This window comes from Macaca mulatta, chromosome 8, assembly GCF_049350105.2.
Source record: "Macaca mulatta isolate MMU2019108-1 chromosome 8, T2T-MMU8v2.0, whole genome shotgun sequence".
Taxonomy (NCBI): domain Eukaryota; kingdom Metazoa; phylum Chordata; class Mammalia; order Primates; family Cercopithecidae; genus Macaca; species Macaca mulatta.
Genome location: NC_133413.1, coordinates 21079551 through 21099295, shown reverse-complemented (window position 1 = coordinate 21099295; position 19745 = coordinate 21079551). Strand labels below are relative to the sequence as shown.

At 42.9% G+C, this 19745-nt stretch overlaps 1 protein-coding gene across 2 annotated transcripts in view; it reads left to right on the top strand.

Annotated features, from left to right (window-relative positions):
* The window catches only part of CSGALNACT1 (chondroitin sulfate N-acetylgalactosaminyltransferase 1), a 103136-nt gene that overhangs the window by 51995 nt on the left and 31396 nt on the right, over positions 1 to 19745 (top strand). For both annotated transcript variants that reach the window (XR_013396825.1, NM_001261473.1), the window contains 1 exon segment: positions 13740 to 13841. Coding sequence is in view for 1 of the 2 variants with exons in the window: in NM_001261473.1 (NP_001248402.1) it covers positions 13740 to 13841 (102 nt within the window). In the remaining variant the exon portion in view is untranslated.

Here is a 19745-nt window from a genome sequence, read left to right as displayed (position 1 = left end):
TGGATCCAAATCAGTCTTTTATTCTAACCTGCATCATCTTAGACTTAAATGTAGAATTATACCAAGAAGGTTTCAAGCCCACATTTTTGTAGCTACTCAATGAAAGTAAGTGGGGTTTCATTTTTCAGGCATGCTGATGAAGTTTTTACATGTGTGCCTTTAAGCCCTTGATTGTGCGGTGCTGGATCTTAGAAGCTGTGATGGCTCAGATGCACATATTGGCTGAGGATAACCAGCTAAGTTATTTCGCCAGCTTGTTTTAAACATAGAAAATCCTACTGTCTAATTATAAATCTTGAAAGATCAAGCTGATTTTTTATTTCTTTTTTGAGACAGAGTCTTACTCTCACCCAGGCTGGAGTGCAGTGGCACAAACTCTGCTCACTTCAACCTCCGCTTCCCAGGTTCAGGCGCTTCTCCTGCCTCAGCTTCCCAAGTAGCTGGGATTACAGGTGCCCATTACCATGCCCGGCTAATTTTTGCATTTTTAGTAGAGATGGGGTTTTGCCATTTTGGCCAGGCTAGTCTTGAACTCCTGGTCTCAAGTGATCCGCCCACCTCGGCTTCTCAAAATGCTGGGATTACAGGCGCGAGCCACCATACCCAGCCTTGATTTTTAATCTTCGTAAATTTACATTATTAAAAGGCATAATGTTCAGTATAAGGGTGTGGTTGACACCTTTCAAAATTCTGGTTCGTGAGCATACTCTATTTTAATTTAAAGGGTAACCCACTTATAGCTAAGTTTTTTGAAGATCAGAATCAAATAGTCTTGGAAGAGACCTTTGAGGTCATCTGGTCTAATCTTCCCTTAATTCAGACTCTGTCTCTGACATAGGGTTCTCTAGGCAATGCGTGTGTGCACCAGGAAGCTGCCCACATTGCTAGTCAAGCTGCTGCTTTGTTGACCATCTCTGGATGGAAAGTTCTTTATTGTTTGTATCTGAAGTCAGCTTCCATGTCTCTACTGCCTGATGGGTCTAGTTCTAGCCTCTGGAGGATTGAACAAGTCTGTTTCTTTTTAAACATCGTAAGCTTTCAAGTATTTTTTAAGGTGGTCATCACAACTCCCCTGGTCTTGTCTTTCCAAGGTATAGCAGTTCTCAATTCCCTTAGTTTTTCATATTCCTTAGTTTGTAAACTTTTTTTATTAGCTGGAACCTGCCTTTAGCCATGATGTAATCCACAGTAGGGTGGGCTCATTGATTGATCTTTTCCCAGTTTGTGGAATACTCCTTTGTGCATGATCACGTAATTGTTTGCAATGTTCCTCTGGCTCCAGTCCTGAAGTGAGTGTTTTTATAGTTTTGGCTTCTTTCGACCTTCTTTTCGTGTTTTTGCTCTCTTTCTCTGTAGGCCTTCCCTTTGGAATGGCACACTGCCACTGGTTGATTAAACATTACGTCTCCAGGATAACTGAACCTGCAGCGTTCTGAATGCAGTTGTGGAACCTGAATGTGGTTTGCATTAGGCATTAAGTGAAATCATTACTGTCAGCAGCTAGAATGCCCATTTCTAGGACTAGGTTGTAGCAAGTCCCTTTGGCGAAGAAGCTGCCTATGTCTTACTGGGTTCAGGGTCCTGAGCTTTGATTGTCTGAGTCCTTGGACACGTTAGGCTTGCCGAGGTGGCGCTTACACTAAGGAATTATCTGCTCAGTGAAAGGACAAGTCCTCCCTGTAGGACTCCTGGGGCCTGAAATAGCAGGATTCCCTTGGGCATATATGAACAGCTATTTCCTTAGTGTCCTGAGAATTTTAAGCAATTAACAATAGGAAAAGAAACAGGAGGGGAAGTGTCGTTGAGAAGAGTCAAATGAGTAGCTTACAAGCCTCCAAAATGGAGTGGGTGAAATGAAACGTGATTCCAGTGTATGTTTTAAAAGAACACAAAAATCCTGGGGCAGTTTGCCTTGAGTCAGTTCGTGTCAGCTCACCCCATGGACTTTTACTATTTGGATGTCCCTTGCTCTTGTAGGTAGGAAGGGATGGGTGGCAGAAAACTTGTGACCTGGAGAGGATGTTTTGAGAGCCTTTTGCATGTGCTAGACACGCTACCCAGATGCGAGGGATCGAAAGATGAATTCAAGGTGCGGTGCCTACTTTCACGAGTAGCAGAAGCTGCAAATACAGAGCCAGGTGCTGTGGCAGAGATGCAGACAGGGGACAATGGGACACAAAGAGAAGCTGCCCAGGACAGCTGACACTGGAGCAGGAGGCTGAGTAGGGAGTTTACTTCACAGTCAGGGCATTTCTGAGTGTGCTGAGGTCTCTGAAAAACTGGGATGTGAGAGGGTAAATACCTGTGGGTATTTAATTCTTCATAAGACCTTATTAAAGATGGCATTTCAAACCCAAAGAAGAGGTTATTCAGGGCATGGTGTCAGGACAACTAGCCAAACATAGCAGAAACAAATGTGATTCTTACTTCACACCAAAAAGCAAAGTAAACTCCATTCAATTAAATATTTAAATGCAATTAACATGCCCATAAAATTACTGGGAGAAAATATAAAGGGCTACTTTAAAAATATTGGATGTTGTCTTTATAAAGTCCTTTCCGTCCCCGGACTGGAGACTATGAACTGCGGTTGACACTGAAGATGACAGTGGAAGCGATCTGTATTTCTTTTTTTTTTTTCTCTGTTTTCTAAATATTTATATAGCTACCATATGTTTTATATTTTGTTTAAAGATTCAGTGAAAGATTGTTTTTGGCTTTTATAACTTAAACATGACTTTTTAGTTTGTAAAAGGTAATACTTGGCTATTATAAGATGTTTAAGCAGTGTAGAACAGCACAAGGAATAAATTATTTGAAAAGTCACTCCAGGTCTCACCTCCCGGAATTAACCATTATTAACATTAGTTGAACATCATTCTGGGCAATTTTCTTTGCATAGCTGCAGACAGAAGAATTGCTTGCCAGCTGGGAATAAGTCAGTGCAACATGAGATATACTATACATTCTATTTCTACTTATAGACTTAAAATGCATCTTGCTTAAATTTATAGAAGAAAAAAATGATTGGAATTATCATTTTTTTACTACATTTTGTAACTTGATTGAAAATTGCAGTACAAAAGGAAATCAGCACAGCTATACTTTCTGCCTTCTGTGTCTCATCTTCTGATTTTTGTTAGCAATCATTTATGTATTTGTTAGCAATCATTTATGTATTTATTTTGAGACAGAGTTCCACAGTCACCCAGGCTGGAGTGCAGTGGCACAGCCTTGGCTCACCACAGCCTCCGCCTCCCAGGTTCAAGTGATTCTCCTGCCTCAGCCTCCTCAGTAGCTGGGATTACAGGCGTGCACCACCACACCTGGCCAATTTTTGTATTTTTAGTAGAGACTGGGTTTCACCATGTTGGTCAAGCTGATCCCAAACTCCTGACCTCAAGTGATCTGCCCACCTCGGCCTCCCAAAGCGCTGTGATTACAGGCATGAGCCGCCGTGCTTGGCTGCAATCTATTACTTTGACCTTGACAGGGTTACAGCCTTTACTTACTGCTTTATAACTACAGTTTCTACAGTTCTAGTTCTGGATTTAAGTGGATTTCGTGTATTCATCAGCAGTCCTCTTCCAATAACTTTCCATTCCTGAGTTCTTAGCTGGCTATATTGTATGGCCAAGAAAGGTTTTCAAGAAAGGTCACAAGTGTTTGAGAATGGAGTGTCTACTTGTTGTCATTATCGTGTACAGACAGCTTAGCTGGGCTTAAAATTCATGGGATACACTTTGCTTCCTCAGGACTTTGTAGATATTCTGGCGTTGAATGATCTGGTGAAGTGTAAGACCACTTTATTTTGTCTCTCTTGTAAATGGCTTTTGCCAGAATGCCTGAAGAATTCCTTAATTAGTCTTTAATTACTTTCACTTATTCAGGGTATGTCTCACCTCAGTATCTATTGTCCTTTCCTTTCCTTTCCCCTCCCCCCTCCCTTCCCCCTTCCCCGTTGCTTTCCTTGCTTTCCTTCCTTCCTTCCTTGATGGAGGAGTCTCACTCTGTCACCCAGACTGGAGTGCAGTGGCACAGTCTTGGCTCACTGCAACCTCTGCCTCCTAGGTTCAAGCATTTCTCATGCCTTAATCTCCCGAGTAGCTGGGACTACAGGTGCATGCCACCATGCCCAGCTGCTTTTGGTACTTTTAGTAGAGATAGGGTTTCACCATGTTCGCCAGGCTGGTCTTGAACTCCTGACCTCAGGGGATCTGCCCACCTTGGCCTCCCAAAATGCTGAGATTATAAGTGTGAGCCACCACGCCTGGCCAATGTCTGTCGTTCTTTAACTGATTTTCCTGTAGTACAGTTTCCTTTTTTGCTTTGTGGGTTCTTTCAGGAAAATTTTTGGATGCTTTATTTTTGAGTTCTTCTGTTTGCTTCATTTCTTGGATTCTCTGTTTCATGGACACAATTATATATTTTACACATCTTCTCCATTTGTTAGCATTTATGTTTTTTTTTTAACGCCTTACTCTTTTATCTGCTTTCACTTAAACCTTTATTGTGTCAGTAATTTGATTTTCTAACATATCTATTATGTACCTTGCTGTTTCTAATGTATTACTTCTGTGCATTTTGGCTGTTGATTTATTTTCTGAGCACACAGTGTGCCTGCTGATGTTATTCTGTTGCTTTTATTGTTTTCTCATTGGACTTTTTAAAAATTAAATTCATATTTTTGTCAATAAAGTGAAACATTTCTGAGAAATTTTCTTCTGTTTGAGTTACATTTTCTTTCAGACTCATTTTTTTCTTTTGCTTTGCATGCTGTTTCTTAACTTTTAATTTTGTTCTGATTCTTGGGATGTGGTTGCTATGATTTCTTTTTTATCTTTTCTCATCATGTACAGGGGACTACCCAGCCTTCTGTTTGCTCGAACATAGTATGGGTGGATTCTCCTTGGCTCTCTCCTCATCTTGACTGAGAATTGTGGGTATTTTGAGGACAGGGTATTTCTCTGTTCACTTTATTTGTAGTATAAAAGCTGGATGTAGGAGAGGAAGAACCCCCAGGGGCTTTGTACTGCCTTTGTTGAAGTTCCCTGTTCTTCTGGCTCCTCTGAGCCCTGGGATGGATACGTGAGTTTTACCAGGCTCACCTGGTGTAGGAGGAATTAATTGTTTTCCCAAAGGGTAGATGTATCATATTTGGCTCTCAGAATGCCTTCACATAAGGGCTGAGGCCTGGGACATCACAAAGAGTCGGCACCACTTATTCACGTCTCCAGCTCACTTGCTCGTCTTCAACAGCTCTTTCCACGCCTACCGGTCAAAAAGAGGAAAAAGGAAAGTTTTGGCTCTGTTTCTAACGGTTCTGTGGGTTGTGGGGGAAATGCATATATGTCGTCGGCTCTCAGTATTTCTAATGCCTTCTCCTCTAACTGTTCTGATAAAATATCTTGACTACATGTGATTAACTTTTTTCATTTGCTTACGTCACATCTCCCCTTCCCTGCTCCATTTTTTTTTTTTTTTTTTTGCAGCGGTTAGTTCACAAGCTTAGTTCGCAAGTAGTTGGGATGCAACTACCTTCCCTCTCCACTTTCATTACAATTTGTAGAAAGACCAAAATGGCCCCCTGTGGCTCTTCCTGCTGTTGGTGCCGAGGTCCTAGGTGGAAGCCAAGGTCTCCTGTGTCTTCCCTAGGTCCCACAGGTTGCCTTCTCACGCCTGGACCTGTGTCTCTTCTGTTTTCTCACCAATTCACTTCCCTTCTGGAGGTGGCCAGTGGGGCCAGGAGCCACAGGGAGCTAATGTAGAACCTTCCATTTCTTTCCTTGGCCTCCAGTCTGTTGAAATTCACAGCAGAAGATTATGTCTCCCTCATTGGTCATTTATTGGTGGCAAAATTGTTGCCATTTTCAACTATTTTTGGCACACAGTTTGCAGTGATTGCTGTTTGAGATTAATGCATTTAAAGCATTGTCCTTCCCATGCGTCACCTTTAAAATATCAGCACCCTTTGCTCTCATACAGTTGGTTGAGGAATCCTTTACGTGTTGCCTCATATATGTCAGCTTTAGTATCTTCTGTAAAAGCAAAGTCTTGGTCCAGATGGGCCCAGCTCCTTGCAGTTCTATGCAGATTATTACCAGTAGTAGGTTATTCCACATCAGCATCAGTTTGTTAATTACTCACCTAGAAAAGACTTGCATGGCTTAAACTTATAATAAATATGTCTTCTTGGACAGAAGGAAGAGATGTGGAACCTGGAATTCCCAAGAAAGAGCAGCCTTGGTCATGAGGCACAAAGTGGTTCTGGGGAAGGCTAGGTCTGCAGAAAATGGCTCACCCGGGGTGCTGGCCAGGCACGGGTATAATCTGCAAGGAAGCAAAGGCTACATCTTTGTGCTCTAGAACAGTGCTTGGGGTGGTCCCTGGGGACGAAATAGATTCCTTGGTGTGCAGAGTGTGTGGACTAAGTTATTTATTGTCATTATTGTTTCTTGTCATTATAGTCATCTCAACTACTCTCAAAAATTATTTGTGTTTTAAAAAATACAAGTTTAATAAAACAATTTTTATTAAGTTCGATGAACAAGGACTCAATAACAATATGAGAAGAGGGACAGGTCCACCTAAAAATTGAGACTAATAGAAAGTTAAAACCTGTCAAAAACACTAGGTTTCAGAACGTCCCAAAAGGCAAGGAGAAAGGGGTAAAATAAAGGCCAGAGTCCTCCGGCTGTTCATATTTAGTGAAGAGAAGTCTGTCATCCACTGGGTGAGATGAGCTTTCTCCTAGCACCCAGACCCTAAGGGCCTTCATTTAAGAGGCACTGAACCACCAAATAAATGATACTCCTCAAATTTACAAGAAATCATGATGCTAAAACTTGATGCTAAAGCTTGAGTATTGTCATCTCTCAGTGAGAATAAAAGTCCCACTGCACCCCTCAATAGCAATATAGACTACTCTGTTCTTGGTGCTGTGGGTCTATGTATGTGCTGTGTGAGTCCATTTTGTTTTTGTGGTTTTTTTAGAGACAGGGTCTCTAAAAAAGCTCAGTAGCCCAAGCTAGTGTGCAGTGGTGCGATCATGGCTCACTGCAGCCTCAAACTCCTGGCCTCCAGTGATCCTCCCACCTCAGACTCCTGAGTAGCTGGGACTAGAGATGCATGCCAACACATCCATCCTGATTTTTCGTAGAGACAAAGTCTTGCTATGTTGCCCAGGCTGGCTTCAAACTCCTGACCTCAAGTGATCTTCCGTAAAGATCATTTTACAACCTGCCTCAGCCTCCCAGAGTTTTGGGATTACAGGTGTGAGACACTGTACCTGCAAATGACTTCATTTTTATTTATGGAAATCAGATGCCTGGAACTGTGGCAGGCTTCTCCTCTCCTGCCGTCATTGTCCTGGCTAATGTGGGACCCTCACAGGCTTCAGGTGCCGTTTCTTCACCCCTTGATGCCCCTCCCCTCCGCCTCTCTTGGGTCTCTGCAGACTCTACCTGTGGCTGGGAACAGAGGGAGCTCACCAAGGAAAGCTTGGTTTAAATGTAACTCCTGCTGTTTTTCTGTTTCCTTTTTGTCCAGTCGCATATTGGCTTAAACCTACTTCATCTTCCTCTTCTTCTCCTTCTCCTCCTTCTCCCCCTCCCTCTCTTCCCATATTCCTCCTCCTCCCCCTCTTCTTCCTCCTCCCCCTCTTCTTCCCCCTCCCCTCTTCCTCCGACCCCTCTTCTTCCCCCTCCCCTCTTCCTCCCACCCCTCTTCTTCCCCCTCCCCCTTCCTCCCCTTTCCACTCCTCTTCTGCCTCCTCTGCCCCCTCCTCTGCCCCCTCCTCCCCCTCCTTTTCCTCCCCCTCCCTCCCTTCCCCTCCTCCCCTTCCTTTTCCCCCTCCTCCCCCTCCTCTCCCTCCCTCCCCCTCCTCCCTTTCCTCCCCTTCCTCCCCTTCCTCCCTTTCCTCCCCTTCCTCCTCCTCCTCCCCCTCTTTCTTCTTTCGTCTTCCACCCCAATTTGCTGTTGAAACTATTCTCAAATTTGTTTTTTGGCTGCTTTGTTTCTCTTACCTTCCGTATTCTAGATTTTAAGCCAGCTGGTTACTTCATTGTTTATTTTGCTTGTGATAGCAGGAAGAACCTCATAATAACAAAGCTATAGATTTTCTTTGGTCTTTATCTCTGAGCCTCTCTGATGGGAAAAAGGCAGAATTTTTATGGAAAATATTCTTCACTTTGCTTTAAAAAAAATCTTTCTCAATTCCAAGTTTACTTGATTTTTTATTTTGACTGCTTCCAGCTGGACTGAGAACCCTTTTTCATGTTGCTATATTCCTCCTCAGACTTGACTGGTAATTTTTGTCTTAATGTTCTCTTTCTAACATTTATGATATTTTAATATAGTATCAAGGAAATCTTGTACTTGAATTTTCTTTAGCAGTTCCCTTTTATTCATTTTGTTGGCCTAGAACCATTAAGATGGTTCTGAAAATCTCAGGAAAATTATTTTAAAGCAGTAAGTATAGAATCTTGGAAATTGAAATGAGCCTGGCATGTTAAAGCTAGGCTGGTTTTGTGACAGAAAGGCCTCAGGTCATCAAATGTTGGATCATGATAGAGATTCCTAGTTTCTTTGTGTTCCCCAACAGGAAAATGATATATTTTGCATAGTCTAATCCTCCTGCCTTCCCCAAGCCCCTCTACCTCTCCCATAGGCCATTTCACTATTTGTACACCAGAGCTGCACCAAGAAAGTTGGATGGCAAATGTGTTTGAGAGATACTAATCTATATCATTCATTGTATTTGGATAAAGGTTTCTCTTTGGGGACTTAATAGAAATTGGTTTTTATTTCACTTGAGCCAGGGGTTATGTAGGAACATCTATCTAGCCAAGAGTAAAAAATGACCAAATGGCAAATGATCTCATTTTCTGTTTTGAAATGGACAGTCAGGAAAATAGGTCCAAATTGCTTGATTGAGAGTCAAAATTTACTCATTTCTTAACACTGATCAGACTACTCAAATGATGGAATAGAATAATTATATATCAATAAGTTTATCTTGACACAGGGGAGGGGAGATGACCCTCTAAACCAAAGGAAGAATGCTGATTTTAAAGCCATATTTTAGTTAGCCCGACTAACTCTCTTCATTTCCAATTTCTTTGTGCCAAGGAATTTCTTCTTGTAACCATGGAAGACTACAGTGGGAACATCAGGTCTCTTACATGTCATTTCATTTGCATGGGACACTGCTTAAAGCTTAAATAGATGTTCATCACATACCTGAATATTTGAGTAGAAAATTGACTTAGGAAAGAATAGTGAGGTGATTTCCTTGCATCTATGCCTTTCTCAGCTGTCAAAGCCTTGCCTTTGCCCTTGTTCATGTGCGTGGTGGCTACTCACCTGTCAAGGCTCAGCCTGAATCCCCCTCCTCCTCAGTCCCCCTTTTCCTTGCACCCAGTGGAAATAACCATACTCTCCTCTCAGCCTTTTAGCTCATTTTACGTCTGTTACCGTGGTTATTGCATCCTGCATTGTATTATAGTTCTTTAGTTGTCTGTTGCTTCCAAAAAAAATCTATAAAGTTCCTGCAGTAGGGAGGGTGACCAGTTGTCCCAACTGGCTTGGGACTGAGAAGTTTTCTAGGATACAGGATTTTCATTGCTAAAATCTGGAAAATTTCAGGAAAACCTGGATGATTGGTTCCACTGCAAAGACCATACATGGTCATCCTTTGTAACTCTTCCTCCAGTTAGGATAATTCATTGCACGCAAAGGTGCCCAGTAAGTGTTTGTTATTGAATCCATGATTCCCTAGACCACGAAATTATGAGGTATAAAGATAGGTATCCTTAACTGCAAGAAACACAGGTTTCCCCTTCTGTTTCTCTTACCTACTCTGGCAAGATTCCCAACCTTCTCTGGCCCTCTCAGTCTTTCTAGGTATCCTCAGTGATAACTCACACATGTGCAGATGTTAAATTCAACCTCCACTGGCTGCACAAGCATCAGTTGTATGAAGCACACCCATGCTTCTGACAACAGCCAGAGGGGCTATCACTCCGTAATGGCATGGAGCTGCTGCTGCTACCATACCCACCACGATCTCTATCACAGTAACACCATTACATTCCCCAAAAGTCCTGGCTTGAGCTCCCAGTACCCTCAAATTTTGTCTGCTGTGAAGAAAGCCTTCCCATGGTTTTTGTAGCTCTGTCTCTCTAGGACTCACAGGTGAGTCCACAAGAGCTGGCTGGAGAACAGGACCCACCCCAGAGGTGTGCATCACTTTGACAAGCACACTGCCCCTCTGACAAGTCAGTTGTTTTTACTGAGCCTGTTTCTCCCTCAAGACACTGACAGAGAACCAAGGTGATTTTGTACACCCACCTCCCCCTGCTCTGGGACATCTGGCAAGGTCTGGAGACCTGTTTGGTTGTCAAATATGGGACAGGTGGGTGCTCCTGGCATCCAGTTGCTGGAGGACAGGGATGCTGCCACACATCCTACGGTGCACATCATGGCGCCTCCCACAATAAAGCATTAGCGGGTCTAAACTGTTAGCACTGCAGAGGTTGAAAAAGCCTCCCTTAGGATGAGTTATCACCCTAAGGGTACAACCCCTCCTCCAATCAGGCCTCAGATCAGCCTGTCACCAGTCCATCAGATCTGCCTGTTCTATCTGGCTGGTTCCCATCAAAAACTCAGGTTGAACAGTCCTTCCCCACAGCCCATTTACATTTGGAGTTTTCTTGTGGCTTTTCCCTTCCACCTGGCCATACCAGCCCCCCAGCTTTGTAGTGGGGTCCTAGACAGTGAGTCCAAAGCTGTCAGACTTAACAGGCGCATCCCTCATGCGGTCCAGGTGACCTGGGGAGATGACTGCCAGGCAGGTGCTTAGGAAACCTGGCTTTCATGCCTGGCTGCCTCCATAGCTCGGTCAGGTCACTGGAACTCCTACCCTCGCCTGTATGCTAAGACTGCGAACAATGGCCACGTACCTCCCTCCACAGGGCAGGCATGCGGATCAATAACAGAACTCAAAGACCATGAAGGGCTTTTGGTCTCTTGGGAAACAGAAATATAGGTGTCTAAGTGACTGTGATATATGTTTTGTGATAGGAAATATATCTTAATTAGCCTCTGTACTCTCCGTACCCTCTTGTTACAATATCTAGGGGAAGAACTGGTTTATGGGTTTATTTTTTTGTTTGTTTTAAGAAAAAACATCCTAAGAAGAGTTTTTGTGGAATAGAAACAGAATATTAAGGCCGAGCATGGCGCCTCACACCTTTAATTCCAGCACTTTGGGAGGCCAAGGCGAGTGGATCACCCGAGGTCAGGAGTTCGAGACCAGCGTGGCCAACATGGTGAAACCCTGTATCCACTGAAAATACAAAAATTAGCTGGGCATGGTGGCGCACACTTGTGGTCCCAGGTACTCCGGAGACTCAGGTGGGAGGATCACTTGAACCTGGGAGGTTAAGGTTGTGGTGAGCCAAGATAGCACCAGTGCCTGGGTGACAGAGTGGGACCCTGTCTCAGTCAATCAATCAATCAATCAAAGAATTTTCAGGCTTCCAGGTTCAGGCAGAAGAATGACCCAGTGGGAATGGGGAGCTCATGCACAGAGACCATAGGAAAATGATGAGCTCCCCAGAGGGATCTTAGGAGGTTGGAGTTTCCTGAGATTCATGGCAAAGGCTCCATAGACAGTGTTACCAAGGTGTTTATAGAGAAGTGATATCAGAGGCATGTAAGTCTGCCCGAGGGAGCCAGGCACCATGTGTCTGGGTATGAATAACAGTGCAAACCCAGGAGTTTGAATACACAATGAATACAATTCTCCTCCATTCTCATGCATTTTATTTATTTATTTATTTAGTTAGTTAGTTAGTTACTGTTTTTGAGATGGAATCTTACTCTGTTGCCCAGGCCGGAGTGCACTGGCACCATCTCAGCTCGCTACAACATCTGGCTCCCAGGTTTGAGTGATTCTCCTGCCTCAACCTCCCAAGTAGTTGGTATTACAGGCCTGCACCACCATGCCTGACTGATTTTTGTATTTTTAGTAGATAGAGGGTTTCACCATGTTGACCAGGGTGGTCTTTAACTCCTGACCTCAAGTGATCCTCCTGCCTCGGCCTCTCAAAGTGCTGGGATTACAGGCATGAGCCACCACGCCCGGCCTACTTTACTTTTTAAACTTTTGCCTCCAAAGCGCTGGGATTACAGGCATGAGCCACCATGCCTGGCCTACTTTTTAAACTTTTGCCTCCAAACCAAAAACATATGGACAGAGTCACTCACTTACACGCTCTTTCTCACACACACCTTTCTAGTGGATGGAGTCTACTGAGAATTGTTTAGAGCAAAACAAAGATCGTTCAGCCAGCCAGCCATGGTTTTTCACAGTACGAGACTCATATTCTTCTAAAGCACTTGTTTGTTATATTACAGAGAGTGTTCGTTTTACATAGTACGTAGAGAACTCAAGAGCAGACATGTCTTACTCATTTCTTAAGACCCACTGGTAGAGTATCTGGCCCATGATGTGTTGTCACCAAGTGTTCGTTGAATGAATGAAGGAAAAGAGTACACGAATGAATGGAATGCAACCTTGGAGGTAGACCTCACAACAAATTCTACTTTGTCTTTTTTTTTTTTTTTTTTTTTTTTTTTTTTTTTTTTTTGAGACGGAGTCTCGCTGTGTCACCCAGGCTGGAGTGCAGTGGCGCAATCTTGGTTCACTGCAAGCTCCGCCTCCTGGGTTCACGCCATTCTCCTGCCTCAGCCTCCCGAGTAGCTGGGACTACAGGCGCCTGCCACCACGCCCGGCTAATTTTTTTGTATTTTTAGTAGAAATGGGGCTTCACCGTGTTAGCCAGGATGGTCTCGATCTCCTGACCTCGTGATCCGCCCACCTCAGCCTCCCAAAGTGCTGGGATTACAGGCGTGAACCACCGTGCCCCACCTACTTTGCCTTTTTTAAGGCACCTCACCTAGTCGCAGAGAGTAAAGATCCAATGCATCTGTCTTACTGCTTAAAAACAGGAAGTACTTTGAATGGATTTAAAAATACCAGAGACGGAGACAGCAAAGATGTTATTAGAAAAATGAGAATGCTTATTCTTCATACTTAGCGGGCGACCCTCTCCGGATTCTAGGATGGAATTTTCCCACTGCATGCACAAATTTCAAGCAGCTTTTCTGGCACTTGGCCTTGTATGTGCCTTTATTCTACCCTGGCGGAGGAAGTTAAGGTATTGCCTAGGAAGTTTGTGAAAGGGATATTTTATATAAAGAGGATTTCATTGTTGGTTGGTGATGACTGAGTCTGCAGGGACTGTGGCTAAGTGGGAGCTCCTTGTTTTGAAACATGTCGTTACATCCTAGGCCTCTGTTCTCTATCCTTTGTCTGCTTTTAAACCTCTGCCATTGCTCTGGGTTGCTGAGGTAGCTCTTTCTTCCACCAGAAAGAGACAGAATTCTCAGAACCAAGCCTGTGACCACAGTGAGCCCTGCATGTGTCTTGCCTGGGTCAGTATCATCTTCCCTATTTCTTCCATGTGGAATTCTCATCTTTCTTACCTCTCCCTTTTGGTCTTTTTCCTTACGGAATGGCCAGTCAGAAAGGTCCTGGATTCCCATCTCTGCTCTTCTTGAAGTTTACCTAGTTTCCTTCAAGACCCTTTTGCACTTTACGAAAAGGTATTTGTTTGTGCCGTGCCTGTCAATGTGAAAACAGGCACCAGACATGCATGTGTTTTGTTTTGCAGGGAGATGTGCATTGAGCAGGATGGGAGAGTCCATCTCACTGTTGTTTACTTTGGGAAAGAAGAAATAAATGAAGTCAAAGGAATACTTGAAAACACTTCCAAGTGAGTACAACACGGAGCCGTCATAAGGAGTCCTGGTAACTGAGCTCAGGAGCACACATCCAAGGCTGAAACTTCTGCTTAGTTTTATTTTCCTTTACACTGTGGGTGACCTGGGATGGATTGATTGCTGGCTGTGTGCAGGGAAAAGTCTGCACTCCTCTTCCCCAGGAGACTACCCTGCCTGACACTGGTTTTCAGTGTGCATGGGTGATGACTTTGTCATTGGAGATAAACTGCACACATCAAGGGTGAGGAGAGCGTGGACTTCTTTGAGCTTCCACATAACTGGATGTTGTCACTTTTAGCACCATAGATGTGGGGACTTCTTTATGTTGCAGAGTAGGAATTAGGGGGAGCACAGCTGTTCAGTGAACTCCGTCTCAGCCATAGCTTCAGAGGCTAAGAGTGAAGTCTATGCTCAGATCTCATCCACTTAGCAAACAGTCTCACCCTTTGGGCTTTCATTAAGTATTTTGAGACATTCAGGGGAAACCAGAAATGGCGGCCGAGGCAGGATCCTTGATCAAACTTACTCAGTCGAATACAAATTATTTAACCGAAAGCTTGAGACCTTCAGTTGTACATTTATACCTAGTTGATCAGTTGCATGGGGAATAAATGTATTCAAAAGCAGCAGAGATGGATTTTTTTCCCCTATAAAAATAAATGAATAAGTAATCCCCATGGCATCTTCTGCCAGTAAGGAAGCCGGAATGGCACTGCACACTGGCCTGTAGTTTGCCCTGGAGGTTTGCAGGGGGGTGATTTGAGAAATCAGGGTGGGTGGTTTCTAAGCCAGTGAAGCTTTGAGTATGGCCAGTGGTACTCAGGGGCAGAAATAGTCTGAGTAGATCCATATAATGGAGATATAAACAGTACCCTCTGTTTTGAGTTTCTGGTAAATAGTAATAGGATGATAGTTGAAGGATAAGATTCTAAGACTGAGTGTACTTTTTATGCTTTGTTGCTAGTTTTGTATGAATGGGCCCAAGATCTGAATGCTAGTTATAATTGTTCAAGCATTCTTAAGCAGGAGATCAGCAAACTACAGCTCACTGGCCAAATTGGGTCTTGCACCCGTCTTTGTAAGTAAAGTTTTATTGGAATGCAGGCATGCCCATTTGTTTACATATTATTTGTGTCTGCCTTTGTCTACAGCTGTGCAGCTGAGTAGTCACCACAAAGGCTGTGTGACTCGCAAAGCCTAAACTGTTCAGTGTCTGCCTCTTTACAGACAAATTGTGTCCATCTCTGCTCTAAAGCGATAGTGAGTTGAGAGTTTAAAACCAGCAACAACTTAAAGCTATGCCTGTGTCTGAGATCAAATAGAATAAAATAATTGAATATCCTGAATGCAAGTGAAATAGAAATTCCTTGACTCCAGTGCATTACAATGTTCTCACCTCTGCTTAGAAACGAAGAAGGTGAATGATGTAAATTCATGTCCCCTGCCCTGTGGGTAGGTTTTAACATCTCTGTCAGTGTAAGTCCTAGACATAGGTTCTTTAAAGTTTCCCAGATGATTCTAATGTGAAGCCACAGTTGAGAACAATTGTACCGGAAGGTGGTAGTCCACCTGGGGGCTGCTCCCTCAACTGCAGCCAGCTGGCTGCCCCACCCTGAGAGATTTTAAGCAGCTCCCCAGGTGACTCTGAAGTGCAGCTAGGCTTGACAGCCTCCTTCCTACTGGGTATAGCAGATTTCCAGCACATCAAAGAGTGACCAGACGTTTGCTGAGGGTTACAGGTAACCAAATTTACATGAGTCCCATGGGTAAGTAGAAGGACAGTTTAGACCCCTTGTAGTGACTGCAATGCTTAAGGTCATCCTTTCATCGATACATTCTTCTCCATATCAAATTACCTGGCAAGCTGAATTCTCAACCAGAAGGTAGCTTGGTGAGCAAAGAATGCATAGAATCTGAGTAAGAAAAGTAAAATCATTCGAGTGGTAGAGATGGTTTGCCTCCAATTTTGGCAAACATCTAGTCGTCAATCTATCCAGCTCGCTTCATGCTAGAGACCAGGTTGGTTGGTGTTTAAAGTAACGCTATGTAAACTTTGGCAAAATTAACCTGAACTTCTTAAGTTGTGTATGTATATGTCTATACCTGGTATATGTATATAGTTGTATATGTATATACCTATACCTATACCTAGTTGACTAGTTGCATAGGGAATAAAATAAATAATTTTTCGGTGTTGATATCCTCATTCTATTAACCAGTGATATCTGTAGTGTTGATGTCACTGATGCTTTGGGCCATGTGTTGCCTTCTCTTAGGGTGTTGCTGGTCAGGCCACCTCTCCTAGGAATGCCCAGACCTCTGCAGCCAGCCTGAGTTGACTTCACTCTACCATACCACACTCCACCTTCCAGATCAGTCTTCCTACCTCCCCCACTGCCTTAGCCTTGTCCCCAGACGGGCTGTTGCTTTTAATCCTGTATTTACGACTTACTGCTCCCCAGCCAAACTGGGAGCCGAATTTGATGTTTGTCTTCACTCCCATTATTCTCCTCTTTTAGGGGTTCCTTCCACTCTCCTTTTTGTTAACTCAAACCTCAACCCCTATCACTCCCCACCTAAGTTCCCACCTCTGGAGCTCTTTCTGATTCCCAGTCCTTTACGCTCTGAATTCCAACTGTACTCACTTTCTACACCTCTTATATCTGGCACTTGGTGCGTGATTTGATGATTTACATTTCTTCCTGTTGTCCTAATTTTGCAACTAGATTATAAGCTGCTCAATAAGTAGTACTATGTCTTGTGACTCCTTAATTCCAGCACTTAGCACGACACCATGCAGACAAAATGTTCAAGGTTTGTTCATCAAGAGAAAAATAATGCCAGGTATATAGTAAATTTGTGCACATAGTAATATATTTTGTTTCTTTTTGAGACAAGGTCTCGCTCTGTCACCCAGACTAGAGTGCAGTGGTGTGATCATACCTTATTGCAGCCTCCAACTCCTGAGCTCACGTGGTCTTCCTAACTTAGCCTCTTTAGTAACTGGGACCACAAGCATGTGCCACCATGCCTGGCTTATTTTTATATATATTTTTTGTAGAGACAGTGTCTCCCTATGTTGCCCAGGCTGGTCTCAAACCCCTGACCTTGAGCAATCAATCCTCTTGTCTCATCCTCCCAAAATTCTGGGATTACAAGTGTGATCCTCTACACCCAGCCTCCCACAGTAATCTATATATAAGCTTATACATGAAACTTTATTTAAACATTTTTAAATTATTTTTAAGGTAATAAAACTTTTGTTCAGAGGTGTCTTATTTCTGAATAATATAACTTGCATAAATTATAGTATTTAATATTCATTACCTGATGAGATAGACACTGTTGTGGGCCCTACTTCATAGATGAAGAAACTGAGACTTAATGAGAATGTGACTCAGGCTGTGGTCTCTGCCATATGGGAGAGCCAGAATCAGAGCCTCGTGTTAAGTTCCACACTTATAGTGTTAGCATACCACCACATTTTCACTCTAATATGCTCGCTCCTAAAACCCATAGTTGTTAGTTGAAAGTAGTAAGATTTATAGTCACACTCAGTGAAATTTGTTATTTGGAAATCAGTATTGTGATTAAGCTGTTATAAATCCAGTTAAATGCATGTACTTTAATATCTTTTTAAAAATCTTGTTTAGTGACCAGTATGCAATATTTTACACTCTCTCTCCCTAGGTTTATTCTTACTCAATTGAGCTTTGCATTGCAGTTGATTGCTATAGATCAGTGTTCTGCAAACTCCAGTTTGTGATTTATTAGAGGGTTGTGAAATCGATTTTGTGGCTTATGTCCAGTTTTTTAAAAGTGAAGTAGAATAGGATAGAAAATATCAGAGTGAATCACAAGTAGTAAGGATAGATATTCTTTCATGAAAGTTTAATTTCAGTGTGTGTGCGTGTGTGTGTGTGCTGCATCAGGATGTGTAATACATTCCTTTGTAAGGATCATGGTGAAAATGTTTAAAAGCTACTACCATAGACAGAAGTACAAATCGGTTCTCAATATCTGATTCTTATTCTATAGATTTTTCCAAGCTTCAGTTAATCTCAGATTAGCTCAGTGGTTCTTCAGTATAAACATACCTTGGAATAACCTGTGGTGCTTTTCAAAATGCAGATTCCTTTAACCCAGGCTCAGCAATCCTGAATCAATGGGCCTGAGATGAAGCCTGGGAACCATCACTGAACTAGTTCCACATATGAAGCTGATGTGGGTGGTTAATGGAACTTACTGTAAGAAATACTGCTTTAGGTGCTTGCTTGGAGCTATGTAATAGGAAATTTTTTGTTGTTGTTGTTTCGGTTTTTTGAGACGGAGTCTCACTCTTTTGCCAGGCTGGATTGCAGTGGGACAATCTTAGCTCACTGCAACCTCTGCCACTTGGGTTCAAGCGATTCTCCTACCTCAGCCTCCCAAGTAGCTGGGACTATAGGTGCGTGCAACCACACCCAGCTAGTTTTTGTACTTTTAATAGAGATGGGGTTTCACCTTGTTGGCCAGGATGGTCCCGATCTCTTGACCTCGTGATCCACCTGCCTTGGCCTCCCAAAGTCCTGGGATTACAGGTGTGAGCCACCGTGCCCGGCCGAAAAAATTTTTTTAATGTAACTGGTAGATGAATTGACATTTACTACATTGTAAGTTGACATTTACTACATTGCAAGTTCATCTTTGCCCAGTCACAAGGACATGAAAGCATCCTTCAGAGGAATCATCTCTGAGATTGAGATGCTAGAAATGAGGCACCGCCCTGCCAAAGAGTGTATGTGATGCTAGGAGAGGGTTGTTGTCATTATCAGGGACCTACCTTGCCAGTGGTTGTGTCAGCATTTCACACCTCTTTGAAATGATTTGACAGATACCTCCAGGAAGATTTTATCTGGGGAAAATGGTTTATTCCAGGATTTTTGTTTGTTCATTTTCAGAAATTTGAGAAGCATTGTTGATTTGCTTTTGTTTTTTTTCTTAAACAAGGATTTTTAGATAACCATCTCATTTCCTAAAATGAAATAAGCTGCATAGTAGATCCCTCCCAAGCAGATAATTAGTCTCAGACCCTGGGAAACAGGGGCAGGGAGTTGTACCTTGCAGATGACGGCAGTATCTCAGGCCTCTGACCATCTCACCTGGCATTTGCCAGAGGCTGAGCTAAGCATGATTCTGCTTGGTGTGCCAACTCTTTATGGAGATGTGCCTGCATTCTGAATTGTTTACTGGGGATTTGAATACGCCATATAAATTATGTTGTTGTAAACATGTTAATTTCCTGAGTATGATTATTATATTTTTCTAATGAACCAGAAAAGTATCTTGCTTCTTGGGAGATACATGTCTTCAAAGGTGAAGTTGCCTTGATGTCTGAAACTAACTCAAATGCTTCAGAGAGAGAAAAAAAGCAAATATGGCAAAATGTTAACACTTAGTGAATCTAGCCAAGGATGTGTGGGCACTTATTATACTATTCTTATGGCTTTTCTGAAGGTTTAGAATTTCTCCAGATAAAAATGTGGAGAAGATATATTGTGAAAAACAATGAAATGATATTAGTACATGCAGTGGAATAGAATGCAATGTTTAAAAAAAGAGTCAGAGCAGTGAAAATGGAGTAAAGACCTATGCAAATACTCCTCTCCACAGAAGCAGTAAGAAATTGGAAAAAAATAGAATCACTTTTCTCAGAACTCTAGAAATTAACCAAAGTTTCCAACAATCTGGAGAGCATTTATCCAAGAAACATGGATGAATTTTGGTGTGAAAGGGAGCTTTGTGGAGGTTTAACTTGCCCTATTCCCATCCCCAACTCCAGCTCTCTGGTAACCTGGAAATCCAACAACCCACAAGCACAGTGATCACCACAGCCTGGCAGCCAGTGGTGGAACAAA